Source organism: Larus michahellis, chromosome 1 (assembly GCF_964199755.1).
Source record: "Larus michahellis chromosome 1, bLarMic1.1, whole genome shotgun sequence".
NCBI lineage: Eukaryota > Metazoa > Chordata > Aves > Charadriiformes > Laridae > Larus > Larus michahellis.
Window position 1 is genome coordinate 31,584,197 of NC_133896.1, and position 25,672 is coordinate 31,609,868.

General features: G+C 39.6%; 2 protein-coding genes across 3 annotated transcripts; one reads left to right on the top strand and one right to left on the bottom strand.

Moving 5' to 3' along the window:
* Positions 1 to 1,239: 1,239 nt before the first annotated feature.
* On the bottom strand, positions 1,240 to 9,845 carry DNAJB9 (DnaJ heat shock protein family (Hsp40) member B9). Of its 2 annotated transcripts, none has more exons than XM_074608222.1 (3): positions 9,730 to 9,845; positions 5,613 to 5,840; positions 1,240 to 3,857 (listed from the first exon to the last, which is right to left on the bottom strand). In XM_074608222.1, exons 2-3 carry the CDS (start codon positions 5,827 to 5,829, stop codon positions 3,427 to 3,429), a joined length of 648 nt encoding a protein of 215 aa, XP_074464323.1. In that variant the 5' UTR covers positions 5,830 to 5,840; positions 9,730 to 9,845; the 3' UTR covers positions 1,240 to 3,426. The 2 variants fall into 2 exon arrangements, with proteins under 2 accessions (XP_074464323.1, XP_074464244.1); XM_074608143.1 differs by lacking the exon at positions 9,730 to 9,845 and adding an exon at positions 8,233 to 9,358.
* Positions 9,846 to 9,925: 80 nt separating this feature from the next.
* THAP5 (THAP domain containing 5) lies at positions 9,926 to 19,148 on the top strand. Its single transcript, XM_074608367.1, has 3 exons — positions 9,926 to 10,139; positions 13,970 to 14,159; positions 17,605 to 19,148. The coding sequence occupies exons 1-3, from the start codon at positions 10,057 to 10,059 to the stop codon at positions 18,574 to 18,576; spliced, it is 1,245 nt and encodes a 414-aa protein (XP_074464468.1). The 5' UTR covers positions 9,926 to 10,056; the 3' UTR covers positions 18,577 to 19,148.
* The last annotated feature ends 6,524 nt before the right edge of the window (positions 19,149 to 25,672 follow it).

The following is a 25,672-nucleotide window of genomic DNA, read 5'->3' on the forward strand; positions in this document are numbered from 1 at the left end:
TCAAAATGTTCCATAAAGCACAGTGCCACACGACCCACCTGAACCTGGCTTCCATCTATATCTTAAAGAAGAGGGGAAAAAAAAAGAAAAAAGACTTCACACACAAACAATTTTTACATATTTAATGTAATGGCACCCTAATTATGTTTACAGTACTTTCATCTCCACTAGATACTGTGTTTCAAAAGTATAATGGGAAAAATCAAACATAAAAAACACAATATTTTTTTGTAAAGTTTTAGAAACTCAACCATTTGCAATTACGTATGCATAAAAGCCTTTCAGAAATTGTTAAGAATTGTTTTTTTTCACCCTCACACAACAACAACAAAAAAGTTTTGCTGGGTCTTTTCACAAGTTAAGGAGATCAAAGATGGCACTTAAATTTCTGAAGTCAGGGGTGTCATAAGGTCATACCAGGACTTCCGTTGGAGAACCTGCCATGAAGCAAACACTATAAATAGGAAAAGAATGTGCAAGAGCCCTGAATAAGTGAGTCACGCAACATGTTTTGCAAGCATATGCTCCGACAGCCACGGCACTGAAAACTGCTGGCTGAGGAAAGCCTGCCTGAATTTCTTCGGGTAAAGTCTATTCAAAGCATACCCATCACAGAAAGTCATATGGATAGCAACACACTAGACTCTGCAACGCTAGTGATAATCCAAGGTAAAATCCAAAAGGAGAGCTCAACAACCAAAACATGTAGAAAGGTCACTTTGAGAAGCCACCGGAATAACAGCAAGTATTTGTTGGTTTTCCTATGGCAAGTAATTAAGAGAACTAATATGGAAGGAGATACAAACAGACTAGGCAGAAGTCTTTTTAAGGTACTATCAGCTAGAAAACTAGTAACCCTATCATTTTATTATTAGTTTCATAGTTTGACTTTTAAGAGTTAAAGAAAACAAGTACGCTTCATTCATACCAAGTTTGGAGTATCCTTAAAGAGGGAAATCTAGCCTAGAAGGAGCCAAGGACCCTTGATTTTCACTAAAAGTTTAGCCCAAAAATTGGTGTCCTCATACAGTCACTTAAAACAGACTTAAAATTTTGGGGGTGGCTGCAATTCCTACCATTTACAGTGCTCATTTTAACCCTTAATCCTCTAATTCGGGATTAGGGAAAGGACTCAAATTCATAACTGGAGAAAACTACCTTTGGTGAAGTCAATAGTTTGGTTCCAGTATGATCTTTAAATATTCCTTCTCCCACGCTTAGGAACTGCTCATTCTGATGTTTACAAGTTATTTTTTTTTTTATTTTATATTAAGAAAATTCTCACTAGAGTAAGAAAGGCATTAACATTTTATCTCTGCATCCTACTTCCAGAGTTGCCTCTCACCGATAAATTCCAGCGGTCATCATCCCTAAAGGATATTCACTAATACTCTCTTATATTTAATACTAAAGGCCACATCCCGCCAAAGTCTTCTCAGTGTGAACAATTCTTGTCAAATGCATACAGAAATGTCCTCTAAAAAGCTTGATATTTGTAAAAGAAAGTAATTCAGAACTTTAAGTTAGTATTTGTTCACTTGGATGCCCATATGACATGAATCAGGCAGATAATTTGATTCATGCATAGGACTGATGGAGTATGTTAAAGAAAAAAATGCAGAAATCTATATTAATTACAATTTTTGATTGAATCATATATTAATTATACAGAAGAAATGAAAAATCTCTACTTACACAGAAAAAGGGTGGAAATAACACAAACACACTCACTCCAGCACTTTTCCTAGTATAAGAATATTGCACATTCCGAAAATGTTGCACAAATTACTGGCTTTATATAAAGACCATATATGAGGTATTAGTCTATTAATAAATAAACAAGAACATGGAAAAGAACAAGCACTTAATATAATGCAACAATCCATTCCAAGTATCTAGTGAATGAAAATTGAACAAGCAATAATACATACCCTTTTGAGAGGAAGATTAAAGTTACTTAGCAAATAGGCAGCTTTCAATATCCATCTGAGAAGCAAAGGGTTAAATCTCTTTTGATAAAGATTTTTAAAAACTCAACACCTATTTAGAATATTGTTGTTTAAAATGCTCATTTTGCTGATGTAATCAATCTGAAAGGTAAATTCTTATTTCACAATTCCAAAGGGATAGCAATACGTGGGTGACAGCAAGCTTATTAAGGGGAACCAATTTAATATACTAAACCTGTACTACTAGTTAAGAAATAAAACAGAACTTTTGGATTGACATCAATAAAAATATTTACAGGTTTTTTGTGTGGTTTTTTGTTGGTTTTCCCCTCACCTCTTTTTTTTTTTTTCAGTTTTAAATAACTTAGACTGGTTATGGATTCCCATGGTTTTGAAAACCAATACCCATTCGTACTGTCTTTATTATGAAATTCCTGCACAAGATATTAGATGAATACAACAATTTTAATTGTCAGTTGTACTCTGTGTTTATGCTAAGAATTTACATTTCAAATCACAATGCTGAAAGACTCCTGGTAACAAATCTGTCAAGTCTAAACACAATCTACTGATTTTGTTATTTAGAACCTTCCAGGAACACTAGGAATCTGGCAGCAAGCTTACCTTGTTTAAGTTCACAAGAGCACAGGAGAGTATTTAAGTTCAATAAACTGAGCTACAGAAACTACATTGCACACATGATAATATAATAAGCACAAAACAAGAGTGTTTTCAGTATGCTCTTCTAAACTTTGTTAAAGAGATATTTGTACTTTGGAAGGAAGAAAAAAAAGTTTGTGTGCACACAAGCTTACATACATGAATAGCCCTTAAAGAAGTCAAGGGTTATTCAAATCCTAAAATCTCTTCAGGCCAATGAAAGGCTATTTGGAAAAAAAAAAAAAAAAGTAATTCCTATATCACTCTCCTAGGTAAAGCACAATCTTAACATATTCCCTCTTGTTATTTTCCAATTTTAAAAAGCGGGTTTTTTCTTAATACATTTGTAATGCTGGAAAGAGTAACAGAGACTCAGGTAAGTCATATTTCTGCTGCTACTTTGTATAAATTATCAAATTTGCACAGTAAGTCCATATCAGGTAAAAATTGCAAGTATCTCCCCTGCTGCAATCCATACGCACCAGTAACTCAAACAGTCCTGAATTGGCATATATGAAAAAAATTCTACTACATCTCTGAAATTAAAAATATGTATCTTATGTTGAAGTTCAAATACATGAATACGTGAAGTTTCAAATACATGAGATGACTTCTCTCCCATTCTAAGTAGTTACTAAGACATTTACTTCCCAACTGTGTATTGTTTCTATTTTGAAGATTAGTTTCATCTACAATTTCTTTATAGTAGTTAAGTGTTTTTTAGAACAAACAGTTCAAAGAATTTTTTCCTTGTTAGCACAAAACCAAGAGAGGTTATGAAGATGTTGAAAGAAGAGAGATGAAAAGAAAGGAGACATTATTGTCCAGAACAGTCTGTATACGTGGTAACCATATTTCCTCGTCTCTGAGTGACAGTCCTACAGTGCTTGCTGGATCCATGAAACCTAGTATCAGTTCGCACTGCATGTCGGTGTGCGTTTTCAAAGTCACTGAACGAAAACATTTTCTCCATATTTTCAAACACATCATCAAACAGTCCACCTCCAAAGGAGAACTCTTGGAAAGAACGTCTTTGCCGATTGTGAGCTTCCCGATGACTTCGGAAGTGATTTTCAAAGTGCTTTTTTGACCGTGAGTTTTGACTAAAGAGGTCAAAGTCTTTGAACAGATCATCAAAGTTGAAATTAAATGACTGATGAAACGGACTTTCATTGTTTCCTTGTCCTCCGTGACGCCCAAACTGATCATATTCTCTTCGTTTATTTTCATCTGATAATGTTTCATAAGCTATTTCCATTTAAAACAAACAAAAAAAGTTTAAAAAGTTTATTTACATTCCCATTTAAAAAAGAAAAAAGAAAACCATTCCCAAATATAAAGAACAGCAGCTTTATGGCACTCCCTCAACAGGACAAAGTTCAAGCAAGACTTTCATTTGAGACACAAGCCCAATCAAGCTCAACTTGACTTTAACTTTATTCAACACAAAATAAGCTGTTTCAAGATAAATAACTATTTATTTATAATAATAAATATAGCTATACTATGAGGACAGATTATATCCTTGAAATTTTTAATTCCCATAATACAACATAGTTTAACTACCAATAAAGGTTGGTGCTTATATTTGAAAGAAAATAGCAATGACACACGGTGATCAGAAAGACTGAAGGAGAGAGGATGAGTTAGGAGCTCTATCTAACAAAACGAACTAACTGCCTGCTGCATTCCTGTCACAGAAACACAGTGCAAAGTCTGCAAAACTACTTGCCAGCCAGCCAGCAAGCCCTAGCTACACTGCAGTTACAACTAACCAACAAGATAAACATCAAGGAGATAAAACAAAGGAAATGAGTTTCCTCTATGTCCAAATTCTCAATTTTTTCCAAAAGTTCAACAATAAACATACATTTTGTGTTTGGATGTACCTAAAATGGAATTAGGTTTCCACCTGATCTTTGGTCCAGACCTACAGCTACTGCTGTTCCAAGGTAGAAACTCTGACAGATAATATACCTATTCTGATAACATGAAGTATTTCAAACATTTCTATTTTCTTATCTGTCAGAGGCTTACAACTATTCTATATACTTCAACACTTACTTAAGAGTTACAAGCTCCTCCTGTAATAGGTGCCAACAACTGCAGGATGTAAAAAGACTGCCAGAAATATCTTATTATCTTAGTTAGGAGAACTACACAAATAGATGGATGTTATAACACAGTCTATGGAAGGCAGAAATGGAAACACCTTATTTTTCACCAAATCTTTTTCTATTCTGGATTATTTGCTTCCACCATTATATTTTATCACACAACACTTACAAATGGTGTATTCCTAGAATAACAGGATAGTTCATGTTGGAAGGAACCTCAGAAGGTCTCTATTCTAACCTCCTGCTCAAAGTAGGGTCAGTTACAATTTACAAGCCCTAAAAAGTTACAAGCCCCTAAATTACTCAGGACTTTATCCCCTCATTCCTTAAAAATTTCCAAGGTTGGAGACTCCACAACCTCTCTAAGAAACCCGTTCCAACATTGGCCTATCCTCAAGGTGAAAAAGTTTTTCCTTATAGCCACTCTGAATCTCTTACACCTGTTGTCTCTTTTAATCCCACCACAAACCACTGAAGCACCTTGCTGCATTTTTTTTTGCTAAATCTCCCCATAGTTACTGGAAGGTCGCTGTTAGGTCCCCCTGAAGCCCTAGTAATCCTGAGCTGGATGTTATTAGACAGATCAAAAGATAAGAATTAACCTCCTAGGAAGCTGTCCTACTGCCAAGTATTTTTTGTGACAAGAAGCATAAGCCAAAAAGCCTAACAAGCAGGAATGCATAAACTGTGTAAAAGGCCTGCCTATGTGCAATGAAACAGAAACAAGTAAGATATTGATATTGAACATTTGACAGCACAGAAGAAGAAAAAAAAAAAGTCTTTTTACCTCTTACTCAGTAAAAACAGAGCATACTTAAATTACCAAATCTGCTCACAGATATAAGCCACACGTCAAATTATTAAGACTAAGGTTAGCATATATTACCTTCGGCAATTTCTCTAAACTTCGCTTCTGCTCCAGGACTCTTATTTTTGTCTGGGTGGTATTTCATAGCGAGCTTGTGAAATGCCTTCTTGATCTGGCGGTCAGATGCATTTTTTGGCACTCCTAAGATATCATAATAGCTCTCTGTAGCCAGTATTAATTCAGTTATCATTAAAATGCAGAGAGCAAATGTGAAGACAGATTGCGTAGTGGCCATTTCTCTGGTTCCTAGAAAGAAAGCGAAATATACTTGAAGAACAAGTTATTTCACATTCCACAATAACTTAAAAGTACAAGTGTAAGCTCGAAGAGGAAGACCTACATGTTTCAGGAGTCACTCAGTGACAGACATGTAAGCACGTTGTTTCACACGTGTCAAATCCCATTCCCCTAGTTTCAGATTCACAGAATATGAAAGTGAAACTACTGCAAATTCACATTTCACATGCATCACAAGCACGCTTCAGTGTTCATCTTTGTTTTACACCTACCCTTAACTGTACATTCTCCCACAGAACTGTTGAAGTAAATACACAATACGTTTCACTGTATCAAACAGTTCATGCTGGCATACCTGAACTAGCTTTAAATTAATTCTTGAGTTCTAGGACCATAAACATAGCAGCTCTACATTAAGCACAGGTTGCAAAAACCCACTCAACACTGGAAGACCAATTCACTGATTAGCTTGTGCAACAATAAGAGCCTGAAAACACAACTGAACTAAACATTGACTGCGAGGAGCAGGAAGACAAGACTGTTGGACGTTCATGCTCAGCTTCAGAAGGTCACTTAACTGACCCAAGGAGAACATGATAGAGTAAAACACTCATTTAAAGTACAGAGTTCAGTCAAGTAGGGCATATTTTCATTTACTGTACAATGGGCTGGGCTTAGCTTACTTCTGTATTAGATTGTACTATAAATAAAAATACCTAACATATCTTTGATATCAAAGAATTCATTTGATAAATGTCACTGCATATAAAGGTTTACATATTAAACTCTCCATGTCTGAACTGAACTCAAAAAAAAAAAGGCTTCTTCACTAGACAAGCAGCTTCAACAATAATTAAAAGTTGTAACTTTTTTTCAGCAACTTATTTGTCAAAAGGTTACATTTTAAAACAAACCAATGTTAGAACTCAGGGGAAAAAGCTGTGGCACAAGTCATGAGAAAAATCAGTTCCACATAGGCACATGATCTTTCGTGATTTTTATGAAGGACAGCGTGAGCTCCTCCTATCAGAAGGAGAGATCAAATGATTTTCAAGGTCTGTGAATATTGTATTTAAAACACAGAGTATAGAAACATGAATGTTCAAAGACAGAATGCTGGCTGTCACCCAACCAGCAGGATAAATGACAAGGCCTTGAACATGCCAGAAGTAACACATCCCACTCACCAGATTACACTGATTTGAGTGCAAGTACAACTCAGAGATATGAATGGTATTGCTTTCCTGAAAGTTGAATAAACTATCCTTACAGTCTGGTTATTATTAAAGTTAGAATATTTTTAGGTGCTATGTGGCCCAAATATTTTGTCACAGAGAGTTCAAAACCTTTGACTATCAGGTACGTAAGACGATTAAGCCTTTAATAGAAAGTCCATATGCTCTCAAGAAACTTAACACCCAAGCACCAAAAATGGGAAAAAAAAATATGATTTCTAATAGGTAAATCAGGGGGCTAAAATGAATCTTGCGAGGCAACAGCAAAAAGCTTGTAAGATTAACATGCCCATGCCCTCTTAAGTATTTATTTGGCGAGCAGCCTGCATGATATCAAGTGTTGAGGAGCAGCAGTTGAAACAAACGGTATTTTGATCAGTGGTACTTAGATATCAAACAGACAGGTCTTTTCAGTATTCTTCGTGCATGATACCAGACATATTTTTAGTACAAGCCTTTGCACATATTTTCTCTCACCTGTTCACTAACCTGAAACTTTGCCACTTGGACACTAAGAACTACACATATGTACATCCTTCCACACTTTTGGGACTTTCTTCCTGTTTGTGCTTTATAGATTCAGATCCATGTCTTCATCTCACATGTGAGACTGTTTTTATTTTACTTCATTTCCACACACCTGCATCACGCTTACATAATCACCTGCTGCATTCTCTTAAGGCTAACTTCCCTGCTTCTATTATTAAACATTGAAAAGAGCAGTTTATGTTCTTCATTAAGAGCCAAACACTCTTTTATAACTCCCAAGTTCATCAGAGCCTGATCAAGTCACTCCCCTAAAGTCTTCTGCTCAGCCTAACTTCAACTTCTATTACTCTTGATAATGAATTACACCTAAGTTCTCCTTTTTCTACAGTTTTACATTAGGGTTTCCGGAGTGCAGTTCTATGCTATACTTTCCCTAGTTTCATCTGAATTTCTGAAGCATATAAAAAGCAACAGTACTTAAGTTTCACTGTTTTTTAAAATAATGTAGACAACTTAATGCTGCCCTTGAACAACTCAATGAAACTCAAACATAATAAAACATAAATGAAAATCAAATACAAATGAAACTCCAATATAAGCAACATTTTAAACTTGACACAGTAAGTCTTATATTTAGACACTATTATCCATTATTGAATTTACTTTTCAGAACATACCTCTTTTATATGCTGTCAGCATCTTAATGTTGCTACTGTTAAGTAAGATGTTAAATGCCTGACCTCTCCTTTGCCATCCCTAACTATTTTTACAATTACTTTCAAAACGAAGTTTCTTTTAAACACTATTCTGCTTATGTCTCCTTCTTCCCCTGTTTCCCAACTGAAAAGGGACAGACAAGTTTCACTTTCCAGGCTATGCACAGAAGTTACTTCCAGACTTTGTTAAGTTGTGTATACTTCTTGACATTAGGCTCATGCTATAAAACAGTCCCTCCTTACAGTTATAAAGAACTACATTTTATTTGGGTACATCCAGCAATAAAGTTAGAGATTTTATTAATACAGATTAATTATTTAACTTTGCAGGATAAGTAGTTACAGATCCCAACTACTATTAAGCTTGGTATAGGAAGTATACTGTCTAGTATTTATCAAGAGTATTATAGAGGTGATAACAATCAGTTCTTTATCAGTTCATCAACATTTATCAATAGCTGCAAGATGGTAATGTTTAAGGATGATGCAGCTGGAATAAAATCTGTCACATAGAATACGAGGAGCTACTTTCCATCTTGCAATGCAAATGCCATATTCCATCCCTCTTCAGGGGTAATTAGCAAAGATCTTCAGTAAATTCACAAAGCCTCACATACTCAGAAAATCCACAGCACCACTACTGCTCTGATTACATGAATTGCGATGCACTATCCAGTGGAATTCTGATGTCATATAATTATTTTTGCAAACGATTCATTAGTAGTGAGCAAACTAACAAAGTTTTCCATTGGTTCTCATATCACGACTAACCCGATGAGTAAGCAAGTCTCCCACAGCCAGCTACAGGAGAGTCTGTCAAACTCCAGAGCTTGTACTTTTCTTGGCCTCTCCTATACTGATCAGAAAGCAAATCTAGAAGGCTCCTGAAATTAGCTCGGGAGAACTGGGAAACGAGAGAGAGCCTCCCCTGGCATCATCCTCCCTAGCCAGGCCCCTAATGAACCTCGCTAGAGCCGTACCACAAAGCGAGGCCGAAACAGAGCTCGGCAGATAATACCAGCGACACTAAGGGACGCTGTCCCACCTCCAAGACGGTCAGGCTTGGGAAAGATCACTGCAAACGGGCCTAGCGAGAAACGAGAGCTCAGAGGGACCCAAAGAGCAAATAAACCCACCAGAACGAGTCCCAGTGTTGTCCCAAAGCTCTAAGGTACACCACCAGTGTCCCCCCTTTCCCACAGTGTCTCCCCTTTCCCACACCGTCCCCAGACCCTCTCCTCCAGCCGCCCCAGCGCCCTCTAACCCCTCCGCGACCGCCTTCCCTCCAGCTACCTCCGCAGCCCTCCACCTTCCCCAAGCCCTTCCACATCGGCCCAGGCCTCTCCCCGCCGCCCCTCTCCCCGCCGCCCCTCTCCCCGCCGCCCCTCTCCCCGCCGCCCCTCTCCCCGCCGCCCCTCTCCCCGCGGTGGAAGGCCCAGTCCCCGCCGCGCCCCTCACCTCAGCCCTCGCTCACGGCCGCCGCCAGCACAGAGGCCGCTACCCCTCAGCGCCCCACGCGCCGCTCCCGCCCAACGGCCACCGGCGCTCGCGCAGACCGGCCCCCCCGCGCCCCGACACCGGTTCCTACACGAAGCGCTGCCCCATTGGTCGCTCGGCCCCACGTGACGCTAGGCGGGGCTTCCGCCCCGAGGGGCGGGGCGGGGCGGGGCGACGGGAGGAGGCGGTGGCCGTTGCCCTCGTGACTCCCGCCCCCCCCCCGCCCCCGCCGCCGCCGCCGGGCAGGTGGTTCCGGGCCGCGGACAGGCTGGGCTGCTCCGTTCCGCCATGCCGCGGTACTGCGCCGCCTCCTGCTGCAAGAACCGAGGGGGCCAAAGCGCCAGGGACCAGCGCAAGTTGAGCTTCTACCCGTGAGTGGCCGGGGAAGGGTCTGGGTGAGGGCGGGCTCCGGGGATGGCGAGCGCCAAGGGGTCAACGCCGCGGGAGGCGAGGCCTCAGGAGCCGGGCGCGGAGGGGGAGTAAATGGCCGAGAAACTAACTTTAGGGGTCGGCACCCTCCTTGCTTGGCCGGGGAGAGGTGCAGCAGCGTCGAAGGGCCCTTGGGTAGGCGCAGAGGATTCGTGAAGTGAAAACCAAAAAAGTAAAATTTTGGCTAAAAAATAAAATTTGCGCGTATAATCATGGGGCTGGTTAGCTGCTAGGAGCACTGGTTACCCCGTTTTTTTAATCAAGCGAGGCGGCGAGGGGTGTTTCAGGAGGGCAGGCGTCAGCGGAGGCATTGGCTTAATGGTGGAGGAGCTGAGCGTCCTCCCATCTGACAGCTTGCAGGCTGAGCGCGGGGCCTAACAGAGTAGGAAGGTAAACATGGATACCGATTCTTTAAATATTCCCACTAGAATTATTATCTCGCCCGCGGTGCGAATGGGAGCATTGCTGGTTTGTTTGGAGGCAGCTGAGCTAGCTGGAAGCTAACTAGCTCGCTTGCCAAAAACCAGTTTGCGGTGGCTGCGTAGGACTCTCCGGCCACCTGAGTGATTCGTCACCATCCCAGGCCCGCAGTAACCTCTGTACTGTTGTGGTTACGTGGTAGTTGATTCCCAGAATGGTGAGATAAAAACCGTGTTTCTCAACCCTGAGAGGAGCACAGTGCAGGTAACTAAACATTAATGTATTTCTAGTGAATAAAAGTGTGATAAGCATTTGTCAACAGAAGGAATTTTGTAGCATTTAAGAAAAATTTGTAGAATACATTTCACAACTAGCCTCAAAATCTGTTTTGCTTAAATTTATACCTCCACCTAAGTTGTCAGTTTCAGTTGCTGAGTAGTCATTGTTATTCCAAGATCAGGAAGGCTATGTAGGAAGACCCACAGGAAGACTGCCTTGAAAAGGGATTTTAGTTTAGATTGAAGGAAAACTCTTTCCCGGCGTGTCTCTTAATATGTGATTCATCATAAAACAACCATGGAAATGAGGGAAAATAAATTATTTATATTGCTTTAGAGAATGTGAGTGCCACATGGCTGATCAAAACAAGTTTGAGTGCTGATACATATTTATATTCAAATGTATGGCATCAATATAAAGATGATTGCAAAAACACAGCTGTTTCATCTAGCCACTGAATTGGGCTGCATTACAAGTATCATGGCCCTGTAGAAGGGGTGTTGAGATTTGATTTATGTAGATCTCTTGCCCTACGTTAGCAACTACTACTGATATGAATTGCAAGTTTTATTCCCTTGCCTCTTACCACCCCAGAGAAGTCCTCTGTTTCTCAGTGGTTTGGTTCTGAGACCCATTCTGGATTTGGTTCTGGACTTTTTAATTGTGACTGAATCTCAGTTGGCCTAACTGCCTGCCTTTGTGTTATTTCTTCACCTCTTTTACTTGTGCAGCAGCGGCAGTTCCTGAATAAATTCTGTTTGCTTCCTCTTTCCATTGTCATTTTTTTTGTGTCTCATTTACACCAGAGGACAGATTCTGTTGACAAGTAAAGGGGTAGTGAAGTAGGAGCAGGTTTTGGCAAAGTTGCCCTTTAGCTAAAATAATGAATTTCGCTATCAGACATTGTCTCTCACTACAGATTGTTTTGTTTCCCATCTGAAGCTGGCTGACTGTGGGGAAGGCAGCAAGTGCTATGTTGCAAGGGTAACAGCAATAGAAGCAAATGTTCTCTATCCCTTCTTGGAGAGGATGTGGTTGGTGCCATGACCTTCAATTGAAAGGAGCCATCCTATTAGTGAGAGCCTTCTTTGGACCTATGTAGTAACAGCCCAGGCTAAGCTCTGTTACTCATGGGGCATGCCATATAATATATGTAATGCTGCTATTGGGTGTACACAGTCTAAGTAGGCAGGATTTGAAAAGGCTGAACCTCTAACCCATCCTTAAGAGGTTATTGTGTTCTTGCTGGCATTATTCTTTGCATCCCTGCAAACACTCAGAGCCAGATGCATCAAAAGCTTGCTCTGTTTCCTTGGTAACTTCAAAATTCAAATGGCAACAAATTCAAAAGCTGGGGAATGGGTGAAGACATGCACATTTATCCTGTGAATCTCAGGTATTTTTCTCTCAAAATGAACTTAGGTTGTAGTTTTGGAACACGGAGAGTCATTGCCATGTGTGGCTTTTGGAGGAAAACAGCAGCTTCAGGGATTTGAGGGTGGGATCTAGGGTTTGCCAAGAATTACCCAGACTGACTGGTGCCATAGCGTTCAGGTGACACCGGGCACTCCAGGCTCTCTCCCCAGCTTCTGTTGTGTGGTAATACCTCACTGCAGAACCAATTTTTTGGTGCATTGAAGTTCCATAAATATATGGTAATAAGCATAACTAAAAGAACTGATTGTTAATTAAAAGGAAACAAGAGCTAAGAGAAGAGAAATTGAGTTATGAATGCTCCATTTCTATTTAGGGAGTAAACCAAAATGGCTCTTGTAAAGAGGCTGTAGGCACTTGTTCACGTCTGGATGTTTCTGTTGTGCATCATACTGCCCACAGCTAATGATTTTTACATCCTACAGTTACAATCAAGTCAGGTTTAATGACCACATGAATCTGTCTCTTACAGTTTCATATCCACAAAAACATAATTTTTTTAAAAAAAATTATTACTCATGTTTCTAAGGAATATTGCTTTCTTAACAGTAGTTATTTACCAGTGCTCAGAATTCAAGTTATGGTTTATGTATATCATATGGGGTGTATGCTAGAGTTGAAAGAAACTTGATATGCACCAGAGAAATCTGTAAGCATATTACAAACACCCTGATGTCGGTCTGGTAAGAGATAAGAGCTAAGAGTGGTCTGAATGTTTATGTTGCCATCACCATACCCACTTGACTGTATATGCATCAGAATTAGCCTTTGATTTCCCTTTAATTTGTGTATCGCGATTCATTTAAGTAAATTTTATATCTTCGCCCACTTCCTTTTAATTTAGTTCTCTTTCCCATGTAATTTCTCTGACTGTGTGCATGTATTTTCAAAAACGATTTAATTTTTTTTATGAATTTTCCTTTTCAAGTAGGTTAGGTGGTTGAAAAGTTAGTTATGGCTTATATAATATTGTGTGGGTTCTCAACACTGTAAGAAAGTTTAATTGCTGAAACACAAAATACAGAAATGCTTTGCATTTGTGTGTATTTACTTTTTGAACAAAATTTAAATCCTGCACTGGAAATATTCACATTTCCAAATTATCAGATAAGCTGAAGTATGACATATATTAAGAGGTACTCTGTTAAACAAAAAATAGTAACAAAAGTTTATGTTACTAGTTGTGTCTATTAAGACAAAAAAGCCCCACAAATACTGTGTCTAAAATGAAGGCTGGGCCATATTTATTTAAAACTATGTCAGAGTATTTCATCTGACTTCATCAGAACTACTTTCTAAGCAAGTGTTGCAGGATCAAGCCTTTTAAAACGTCTTGGCCATGGGTTCTGAAACCCTTTGCTAGCAGAAATCAACAGAAATTCTGCTGCTGAACTCTGGAGCAAATAATCCAACTAGAAGGAATTTGCTTAATTATTAACATGTAAGTGACATCCTGATTAGCATTTCATATTTAAAATTTTTTAAAAAGGATTATTTTAATCTTTTTGTAAGGAAAGACTACCTTGTAAGAAGCAATGAGATATTTGTTATTTCAAAAGAATAAAGAAAGAAAGAAAGAGAAAAAATAACAGTTTTTATGTTTGTGGTTTTGTTTGTTTTTTCAACCGCTTTAAAAAAGATTTCCACTTCATGATAAAGAGCGACTTGAGAAATGGTTGCGGAATATGAAACGAGATGCGTGGACTCCAAGTAAGCACCAGCTTCTATGCAGCGATCATTTTACTCCTGATTCCCTTGATGTGCGATGGGGTATACGGTACTTGAAACATAATGCTGTACCAACAATTTTCTCTTCCCCAGATGATGAGGTAATGTATTCCTATCTTTTTTTATTGTAGTACAAAGCTAACCAACTATTTAAGTAATACAGATGTTCTAATTATCTGTATTGTAGTCATATTTTATTTTAGAAATAGAATTCCCATCCATCAAAATATTTTATCAACAGGACTGACACAAAACGAGTATGTGATTCCATAGTGTAAAGGAAGAAAAACTTCCCATACTTTGACTGGAGGTCCAGTATTTTTTTTAACTGGAAATTACAGAAGCATTTCCCATAGGATATGTCCCATAGGAAAATAAATTTCCTATGAAAATATTATGATTGTAAATATTTTCTCCTGTTCAATTACTCTTAATGAATATTTTAATGTTATTTAAGGCCTTTTATTAACTGTACATAAATACCGGCTTTGGAATGTAGTAATTTCAAACTACACATTTCTCTTTCCTGTCCCTAACCCCTCTAACACCTAAGAGTTCAGGGGTGTAGGCTGCCAAAGATATGCTATGAAGACTATTCCATCTTGTCTTTCACAGAGTTTTACTATTGGTTACATAAAAATACCGTGCTACACAGGCACCTAATCTTGATCAAAGCTATGCTAATTATCTTCTGACACATAACTATCTTCCTGTGGATCATCATGTTGGAGGTCAGAGAAGTGGAAAGACAAATTCCTAAATTGCTAAAGGCTAAATTGCTGAAACTGAAATGTGTGGCTAATCAATTTTACAAAATAAGTTATTTTTAGTCATAAAGTTCTCTGTCTTCTTTGATGGCTGCAAGTATTGCCCAGACTGCTTTTGACTCTGTAGAGTGAAAAGCAATCTTGGTGAATCTCTCAAATGTAAAAATAGAAAATCCCACAATTTATGGTGGTAGTAACTTAACAATAAATATCTTTCCTTCCACCGCCCCCGCCCTGCTTCAGTTTATCACTCGCTTCCCTGTGCTGTCATTGTAACAGGGAGCCCTAGCTTTGGAACTGGACTTTGCTGCCCTGTGGTTCTGCGCAGTTGCAGATAAACTGTGTGATTTTTCCCCCAAAGAAAAGTTGGCTTTTACCCCCCTCTTCATTCTCTCTTGTTTTGCATGTGACCGTAGAGCAGTCATAGTACACCTACAAAGGTGTACGGTAGAGTTATGAAGTTAACAAACCTTTTATGCAGTGGTGTTGCCAAGGACATACCAGTGGCTTCTCTAAGTCATTTTTGTATCAGCAATATACATGGGAAATACCAGATAAATTTATTCAGTTTGGGAAAAGAACATTCTATGCTTCCTTTCAACATATCCATCGCTTCCCTGCTATCAAAAGAAGAGACGCCAGTTCTTGATATCTGTGATACTGTGAACTTGCTTTCCTGTGGTCTCACTTCTCTTTTTGGCATTATTTTCTTTAATCTCACTCTTCTGACTGTGCCTTTCTAAACATTTACACATATCTCAGTGACCACCTCCGCAAATCAACAATATCCGTTGACTTAGTCACTGGTTCTGTAGTTGCCCCATGCGTGTGCCAACACAGGCAGGACGCATGAACAACCACAAAACCACGGATTAAAGGCAAAGAACAAATTTAATCTCAATGCCTTCTGGACCAGGGAATCTCTGAAGCAGCACCTGGGCAGAGGCACGCAAGTAGGGGGTGCAGGCACCATGGAGCAAGAGAGTCCCTGATAGCAAGAGAGTCCTTGTTAGCGAGCAAGAGAGAGAGAGTGTCCAAACCTGCTCGTTTTGCCTGTATTTCAGGGATTCAAGCAGGCATAGTTTTCACTGTGCTTTAACCTTCTCTGGCAGCAGGGCAGAAATCTCAGGCCTGTTTGATAGGGTGCCTCTGAGTCCATCACAAGCCTCTGTTATCTAAGTGCAGGTGTTCTCCTTGTCGAGCGCATAAGACTAAGCAACTATTAGTGTGATGTATGTGTTCTCCAACACCCCGTTTCGAGTCGCTTGAGCACATTTACAGTCCTTTTCACTGATCTTTCATTACGTTCCCACACACCAAAACTGAAATTTCTACACAGACTGAATATTCACAAAGAGATGGGAAAGAGCCCTCCTTATTCTGGGGAAGAATCCCTTGTTGTTGTGTTTCCAAGTTAATGTAGAGGAACAAGAAGCTAAAGTCCCAAGCTGCCTTTCAACACTTGCCTCTAAACTCTTGGTTTGGAAAACTGAGAGTGGCAAAGAGAGGGAAGAGTTGCAATATTTGTGTATTGTTCACCACCACCAGAGAAAGGGAAATACTTAGTTTTCTCAAAATCCCCAAGACTGATGTGATGGTAAATATCATCTTTGAAAAGGTAAAGGTAACCAAATGGATTCTATTTTTGTGTGCGTTTTTCAGTCCTTTCAAGACTGAAGGTTCATATAAAATTAAATTACAAAGTTTAATGTATTTAGGATACTTCGGACTACATACATACTTTCATGAACATAGTTTGAAATTTTTGCCTGGACAATATTTACTTAGAAAAGTTGAAGTTGCTTCTTGTTCAGTGTGATTGTTCTGTGCATTTTTGGTTTTGTTTTTTAGTCCACAGGCCTAACATGAGTACAAGTTCCGCAGCTTAGTCTCTTCATAATCAAGCCTACTAGAAAAAAAAATGACAGTCACTGTTAGCGTATTTTCATTTCACTGACTGACATACTAAAAATCTTGTTTGAATACTGATCTTAAGTCTAATCATGCGGTGCTGTAGTTCATGTGGAGGAGGGGAAAAGAAGGTGGCTAAAAAAGGATAAGCTTCAAATTGTCCCTCTTTCAGTAATAACTTCTGTTTAAAGCCTGTTAAAATTTTATCCTGTTAAGATTTCTATCCATGCAAAAAAAAGTTCTCCATTTTTATGAATGGTGAAGTTTAGCTCTCATAATTGAATTGGTCATTTAAAAATCCACTTAGGTATTTGTGCATGAATATGTTTCACTGTTCTGCGTTCATAAACTATTTTGTTGTTGTTATTAAATTCTCTTCGGGGTGCACCACATGACTAAAAATTTGACATAACTGGCTAAAACAACTTTGTTGCATCTTTAAGGCAAAAATCTTGTACTGTGTATGTTTAATGCAGAGGTATTTAATACAGCACTTCAGGTGGTAATAGGAGATGCTAGCCAGTCTTTGTCAAACAGATTTGTCTAGCCACTTCTCTTCCAGTGTTTTTAAAATTACAATGACTCGTGTAAATCAGTAAAGTTCCTTAGAGTTTGAAAAAGGAAAAAAAAAAAGTATTATTGCCTTTAGAGCTTTAAAATAGTATTTTAACATTTAGGACCTGAAGCAAAGTTGTGGAAGACACATGAAGATCTCTGGTGTATTTTTTAAATGGTGTTTGTCTAAATTAATAGTTACGCTGTACCAAGTTATAAAATAAGATTTGCACAATTTTTTTTCTGTTCAAGTGATTTCCTAGTTACAAGGTAGTTGGTTTTATGATTTTGGTTTGTTTTTTTTTTTCTCCAGGGAAAAGAATCTTCTCAGAAGACCCCAAAAGAAAAAAAGAGAGATGACCTGGAAGAAACAAATACAAATGTAGAGTCAAAGGCGGCATCTGCATTACTCGAACCTAGTACGCCAAAGAAAAATCCTGTAATTCCAGAAAATGTAGATGAAAAAGCAGTAGTTTGCTCAACTGCATTGAGTAAACCTTTACAAATTCAAAAACTACAACTTCAAAATGGAGAAGACTTTCAGGCAGACTGTGTCATTCTTGATCATTCATCTAAGCAGCATATACATCAACCTAATCCTCTTGTAATGCCACCAGCAGTCCAGAGCATGGAAGGTACCAGTGTTTCTACTGCTGTAGAGGATCCAGTGGGTTGTACAGCTACAGTCTTGCAGTTTACAGACCCTGAATACTTGAATTCGTCTCTGAAACTGAACAATGCTTTAGGTTCAATTACTGACTATGCAATTGAAAATCCTAATTCTCATGTTGTAGGCTGTTCTGTTGAAGTACAGCCAACAAGTGAAAATGCAGTTTTACTGAGTACAGTCACACAAACTATTGAACAATTCAGTGGAGGTGAAGAATCTGTCATTGCTATTATTGTGCCAGCAGAGAGTCCAGAAGAGCCTGAAATAGAAAATTGTTCTTTTCTGCCGATTAAGCACGAGTTTCTTGACACAGAGGACATAGAAACAGAAACAGATAAATCTGTGTATATGAACGCATATGGTGGAAACGAAGTATTACAAACTGAGCATTCATACTGCAAACAAGACATAGACAGAGATCACCTTTGGCAAAAAATTTCAAAGCTCTACTCGAAGATAACTCTACTTGAAATGCAGGAGATAAAAACTTTGGGGAGACTCAGGTCCTTGGAAGCACTTATTGGACAACTGAAGCAAGAAAACCTGCTTTCTGAAGAAAAGCTGAAGATTGTAGAAAACTGCTTTACAACACTTGAAGTGACTATGATACAATAAAGGCTTCTGGTGATTGTTCTAAAATATCTTTTTAGCCTCTTTGGCTGTCCTTTTGGACAAATTAACTTTTGTTTCAGTCATGGTATTTTAAACATCTAACGCAAATTGTGTGAATAGCAAATATTCTTTAAAATCAACCACTACCAAAGCTAGGTGGTAGAATATTACCTATAAAACATGACTTGCAAGTAAGCTTTAAAAAAAAACCAAACTATTAAAGTTTTGTTAAAAACAATATGAATTGAATCTATAAAGATAAGTTAAACCTTTCTATCTGCAGGCTTCTCTGAAACATGCAACTTCTGCATTTGGGGCAGCAGTAAAATGGACAGAATAACCATGAAGGATGGACAATTGTAAAACTTGTTTTTAAAAAAGAAGTGTCTTAATTCTCTTTCAGATGAGTAAGGAGGTATGTAATACACATTGTCCACTGAGGCCGCAATTACTCTTTAATTTTCCGTTCATCTAACATTTGTTCTGATAAATTTTTGTACACTTTGACCTTATTAAAATTGTTTCTGCATTAAAAGGTTTGTCTTTGCATTTAGTTCTAGAAACAAAAATTCTTTAAGAATATTGTTACGGGTCCATCTCTTTTTTTTTTTTTTTTTTTTTTTTTTAAATAGTAATATTTTTGCTGGTTAATAAAAGGGAAAGCTCTAACTATTCAATGAGTGCTGTCTGCTCAGCATTGATCCTCTTACAATCTATAGCTGGGTAATTTATATACCCTTAATAATGCACTGAAGAAAACCATGCTTTGGAGGGCAAATTGCTAGTGAAAGTAGCAGAATCTGGCTCACTATTTTTCTATATCTCATTCTTCCAGAAACAGAATTACAAGATTGAAATCTGCTCACCTATATTGATTTTTATTAACTGTTTCTAGTGTGCAGGGTACCACTACAGCAGGAAGATACTGACAGTTCATTTTGAAGGCAATTAATTTGCTTAAATACTTTCTGCTTATTATGTCTGCATGCCACCCCTTAGATCTAGAGTTCACTGTACCATCTAGTACAGTGAACTAGTAGTAGATCATCGAGTCCCAACTGTACATTGCAGTTAGACTGGATGGTCATTGTAGGTCCCTTCCAACTGAACTATTCTATTCTATTCTATTTTACAATTATTAGATTACTTGAGAGACTTGGATGTATTTTCCTTTACTCAAAAGTGTGTCCCCAGCACCAGTTCAGTCTAGGACTGAAGCAAATGGGTTCCTTTGTAGTCTCTTACCTGTATCCCCTATCAAACACATTCTAAACTGTTATGGTAATCTTTTCGTAAGTAATTGAGGATCAAGCAACGCTAATTACAAAGCTGGCTTCCAACTAGATAACAAGTTGCAGGCTAGTCAAATTTCAGAAAATTTTTGAGACTCAGCCTAGAAGCTGGTCTGCTAAAGCACAGTGCTTAAGAGGTTAGTCTGCATCAGTAACCGCTGTAATGGGCCTGTTTTGCCCTTCAACTTGTTAAGTTCTTTCAGACTCTAAGCACTGAATATACTTGGGAAAATTCCTAAAAAAGGTGAAGGTCAGTTATAACATGATGAATTATTTACCAGGACTCTGTGACGCACTCATTTTTTTGCTCCTTGTTATGGAGTGCTGTCCCTGTAACAAAAGAACATACCTGTTCTGCCTTTTGTTCTCTGAAATCACAAAGGGTGTCCTGTGTCCTCTAGAAACATTCCTGCTATACAGGGTCCAATCCTTTGAATGTTGCCCAGGTGGCCGCTCTGAACTGCACGTTTTGTAATTTTTTTATAGAGAGAAGAGATCTTTCAAAGTGATTTACAAAATACTATATGAAATGTCTAAATGATTTGTCAATTTTAGAAATTTGTCCCGCACATCTTCTGCTAACACTGTATACTTTAAGACTTACCCCCCAGTTCAAAAGTCCCCTCTAGGTCTTGAATGGCCATGAGAACTCAGGTATGGCAAAAGAGTTACAACGTTTTAAGCTGTTGTCTCGGCAAAGCTCTGTTCCTGAAGAAAGTATCTTTGTGGGGATTTTTTAAATTTCCAATATATTTTTGCCTTTACTAACAGTTTCCAGTATTGAGAACATTACTTGTGGGATAGATTTCTTTAAACCTGGGAAAGAACAAATGCGCAATTTTCCTTTTTTTATGGAGTTTCTTGGGACTGTAGCAGAAAATCTCAGTAACTCTACAAGTCTGTCACCAAGTCTACAAATTGCCCTGCTATAAGGTGATTTCGTCCAATGGGCCTAGGGCGGACATAGCGGGCCCTCTGCTTTTCTTCTTCCACACAGCTTTTTGTGCCAAATATGTCATTATTAAGGCCTACAATTAGCTCTTATCACCTGAGCGTATTCCCTAACTGTTGCCTAAGTAACCCCTACTCTCTTACAAAGCAGGGTTAAGCAAACATGTCTAACAGCAGATGTTAAATAGTATGACAGTTTATTAACCTGGTGTTTTCAAGTAGAGCTTTACAACTCTAGGTTTAAACTTACCAGTTTTCATTAATTCTAAATTTGACACGTGATTGCGCTCAATGTGTCAGATCATAGTGCGTCCATCCCGTCCCCATCTGGGACTTCTCTTCTGTACTTTCTTGTATCAGTGGTACAAATATTGACTGCACTCTTGCATGCTTCACAGGCGTTCATTAGAATTCTGCCTAGATCTCTCCTTAGATGTCTTTGATATCTTTTTACTCTCCTTTACTGTAGTGATGTTGTAATTATTCTTCGTTTCCACTTAAACCCTCTCCTACTCTGAGACTTGGCTCCTACATTAGAAGAACCAGCAGCAGCTGTGGGCCCACTCAAAATGCCATCTTTGTTAATAATTCATTTTCTCTGTCATCTGCTGTTTTGCCCAAGCTAGTCTATGAGGAGGGCAGCTCTGGGCTGGTGCTGTGAGCATGGGGTGATCACCAGCTCTGCCTCCTGTGAAGGGATCCCCCCTCTGGCCGCAGTGTGGCTGGGCACTAGTGACACAGCCCATAAATTCATGGTAAATGCTGTCTTCTCGTCAGTAAACTTGAAGCTACATGTCACATTTTAAAAAAATCCATCCATCTCGTGACTTCTGCAATAGATTGAATTCCCTAATATCTAACCGCACTTTGGTGGCAGTGCCTTGCATACAACTCAATATTTCCTCTCACTGGTTAATGCTGCTTAACTGCAGATTAGTGTCATATGTGGAAATCCACGCTCCTGCAGCTCAGCCTGTTCCCAGTGCCGCCTTGGCAGAGCACTGGGCACAGCCCTGTCACGTCGCAGTGAGGTGGTGGAGCACCGTGGACCCTGTCATGTTGCCAGGTGAGGGCTCATGCCAGCAGGGCTTGTCTGCACGCTGTGGATCCCTACAGCCGCAATGAGTTAATTGTGTTTACGGCAGCGGTAGCTCCGCTTGGCAGGATATATTATTTCTAAACCCATTAAGTGCTGAAATTCCTTTACTCTTAGATGTTTTGAACTTCGTAAGGACAGTAGGGCAATGAAACCCAGAGCCTGCTTTTGTCGGCCATTGTGTCTGCCCAATGAGAGACACCAGGAAATACTCACCTGCTTTCTGGGCAAACCCAGGAGACATTATGAGTTGTCAATTTTTTAACCGCTCAGGCAGAGCAAGAAAAAGTCCATATCCAGCCTTGAGGAAAGGCTTAAGGTGGAGTTCAGTGCTGAGGGACTCAGGCTGCTGCCCTTCCCTAAGCTCCACAAGCCAGAAGCCTCGTGCCATGTCTAAGGCTGGAGGGGAGATGCCACCTCCACACTGGGGCCTTGTGAGAAATGCTCAGGGTCGTGCGTGGGGATGGGGAGGAAGGAGCGGGTTTTGGCATTTAGGGTTGTTGCCTGGAGAAATTGCCTTCCTGTGCTGCCTCTTCTGTGGGATCCCACTTGGCACAGCTCAAAGCTACAGGGAAAACCCAGTAATGCACAGGAAAGGCATGAAGAGCAGCACCAAGGGAAGAGGGAAGAGAAACAGAGAAAGAAAAAGGATAAATTATATATAAATGGACTTAGATTTCAACAAAAAAAAAATTATATTTTTCTTTTCTAATTTACCAAAGAATTTTATGAGTTACTAAACCAAGCTGATTGACATTTTCGCAACCCGAAGTGGATCACTACTTTATTTTCTCCCTCACTGAAATCAGAGTCATGGCTTTCTAATTTACTAGGCCATTTACTGCTGCAGAGAAGATGTGAGTTTCTGTCAAAATATTTTACACAAACAAAACAATAAGAATAAGACCTCTAAACAGACTTTTTCCATTAAATATACCTCTTGGTATTATTAAATATTACGGGATACATTGCAGAAAGTCTATCACTGCTGAAATATCTGTCTTTCCTGCAAAGGACACTTACAATGCAATTTCTGAAAGCAATGAAAGCAATTTAGAAGTCTGCGTCACATCCATTCAAAAAGGTTAAACTGTATAGATGCTTTTGGAATACATATATATGAAAAAATATATATTGTATAGCTATAAAACAGCAGTGCTCCCTGTAAACAGCAGGTGGTGCTGCTGGATCGCGCTGCAGAAGTCAGACTAAAGCGCTGCATTTTATTTTTTATTCTGTTATTGTCGAAACACGTGCAAACAGATTAAATGCAAGGGTGGAGGGGTTTCCCTAGATTTCAAATGTATCTTTAATAAAAAGGGTAGTATCTGAACAAAACAGTATCAGTAATCGTCTTCAATCTTACAGAAATAAAGCAGCAGCTCATTTATATTCTGAGCATAAAACATGAAATTCGAGAGCCTTCTGCTCAAGTGAGTGGCAAAAGAAGATGTATTCACTGTCCTTACGTGGAGCATGATTGCATTCCCCATTTGTTGAAGTGGGTCAGTGATTGAAGTTTGAATCCCATGAACTGTTTAGCATTGCTTATTTGCATATTAATCAGGGTAATGGCATGAGTGTTTAATCACACCCTTCATCAAGGGTGCCTGGTTTGCTACACAAGTACTGCAGCCATGGTTTTGAAACTGGGAAGATACGTGGCACAACAGCTTTATGCGTAGCCTAATCCCCTCTTAATATGCCGTGGGACAGACTTTGCTCTGAGAATACACAACTTCAGATGGCACGAACGACACTGGAATAGGGGAACGCTGGTCCTGCACATTCAGGCAAGTTTCTTCTTCCTTATTCCAGTGTTACTTTCGAAATACAATAGCTAATAGGGTGTTACAGTACAAGCTAGAAGTATACATGTGCTTTTCTGAATGAGTGGAAGATGGTTGCAAAACAGTGGCATGGCAAAACCAGATGGTGAAGAGCTGTGCCAAGGTAAATGCTGGCTTCAGAGGCATAAATGAGCCTCATGGCTGGTGGGACCAGGCGTTGCAGCTTCTCTGGGTTACACAGAAAGTGGTGTTCAGCATGTTGCTCGCTGATCAGATCCAGCCACTGCACCACAGAGAAGTCATCTCACCTGACTCTGGATGTCTCCATCATGAGGTGCACCCCAACTACGCGATATTTGATATGAAGAAGAAATGAACTGAGGAAATGTCTATTTATATGCTCACTATGGCCAGGGGGATGTTCTAGAGGTATTTCAGATTTAGAGGTGTATGTTATGAATATCTGAAGTTACCTAAAATGAATCTCATGTTTCAAGAGGTAAATCACTTCTAGTTCTCAGACAGGGACAAGTTAGGAAGACTAAATGCTAATTTGAAGGAGCTTGGTACAGCAGTCCTTCCAAATCGTGCCTTAATATCCTCTATAGACAGTGACAAGAGGAAGATCTCTCAAAGCTTCCAGAGGAAATTCTGCTCAGATATTTCATTTATATAGTTACAGCCTTTTTTTCTAAAGATTTTGAAAGACACTTCTGTCTCCATAAGAAACTTGGACAAGTAGGAACACTGATTCACCAGGTGTCCGGCTTAGTCAGAGAACATCCAAGGCACAATTCTCAGTGCTGCAGAACATCCCCACAAGGTACACTTCAGTCATAAGAGCTCTGCACTGCTTCATGATTAGCATAAACTGGTTGTAGTCAGACACATTTGAACCTCTTAGGGCCCTGTGGGACTGAAAGCAACCTTGTGGCTGCTCTAGCTTCACTCTGGAGTAGCAGCAAACTCCACAAAGAGGTCTTTTTCGGCCATGACTGCTTGAGTAAGCACATTATAGATCGTAAATCCCAGCAGTCTGACCTTTGGTCTGAGTCAATAGACTATGAGGCCACATAAGAAGAGGCTTCAGGAGCTCTCAATGACCACAATAGCTACTGTGTGGAGATGGGAGTTAACAAAGATATGAGAGAGAGAGTTTCACAGCATGCAAAATACATCAAGCCCTTTAGATCTTACACTTCCCAGCAGATATTATTAAACTTACATCAAAGCACTTTAAAACATAAAACACTTTCTTCAGTATTTTATGTGTTGAGAAACCCTGTACCGTGCAAAGCTGGCTTTGGCCAGAGGGCAGTCATGGAGCAACGACCCCGTATCGCCTCAGCGCCTACTGACGGACTGTGAACACTCTCACGACACTGAATTTGCCCCCCCACACAACCCAGGGCTGGCTCCAGCAGCCTGACCAGGCATTCCCAGGGAAGAGTGGATGTTCTGCTGCCACAAGGTAGGGGTGAGCACAACAGCAGGCTCTCCTTTCAAGCCAGAGCCCCAAACAACATCTGTAGAAAGGCATCCACACCTCACTACCAATGGAGCAGCCCCTCTCCATAACTGCGTCGACCTTTAAAAAGGTGGGGGGACTCACCCCCAACAGGCTCAGCACCTCACCTGGTACAGAAACACCGAATTTTCCCTCTGTGGGGAGAGCAAATATCCAATGTTTGACTGGCACAGGGGACATCAGCTTTGAACTGAGTCATAGCTCAGGCCACCAGCGGGGACTTGACGAAGCTGCAAAACGTGGACCGACGTTGGCTTTTATCCTGGTTTTCCTCCCCCTTAGTGCAGCGAAAGAGGGACCAATAAGCCAAGCTCCTGAGACTTGCTGGGGTAGGAAACGCTGCGAGAAAAAAAAGACGCAGATAATGAGCACAAAACTACATTTCATTTATGGAGATTAATTAGAAGCAATAACAAATCCCAATTAGATTTTTAATTAAAAA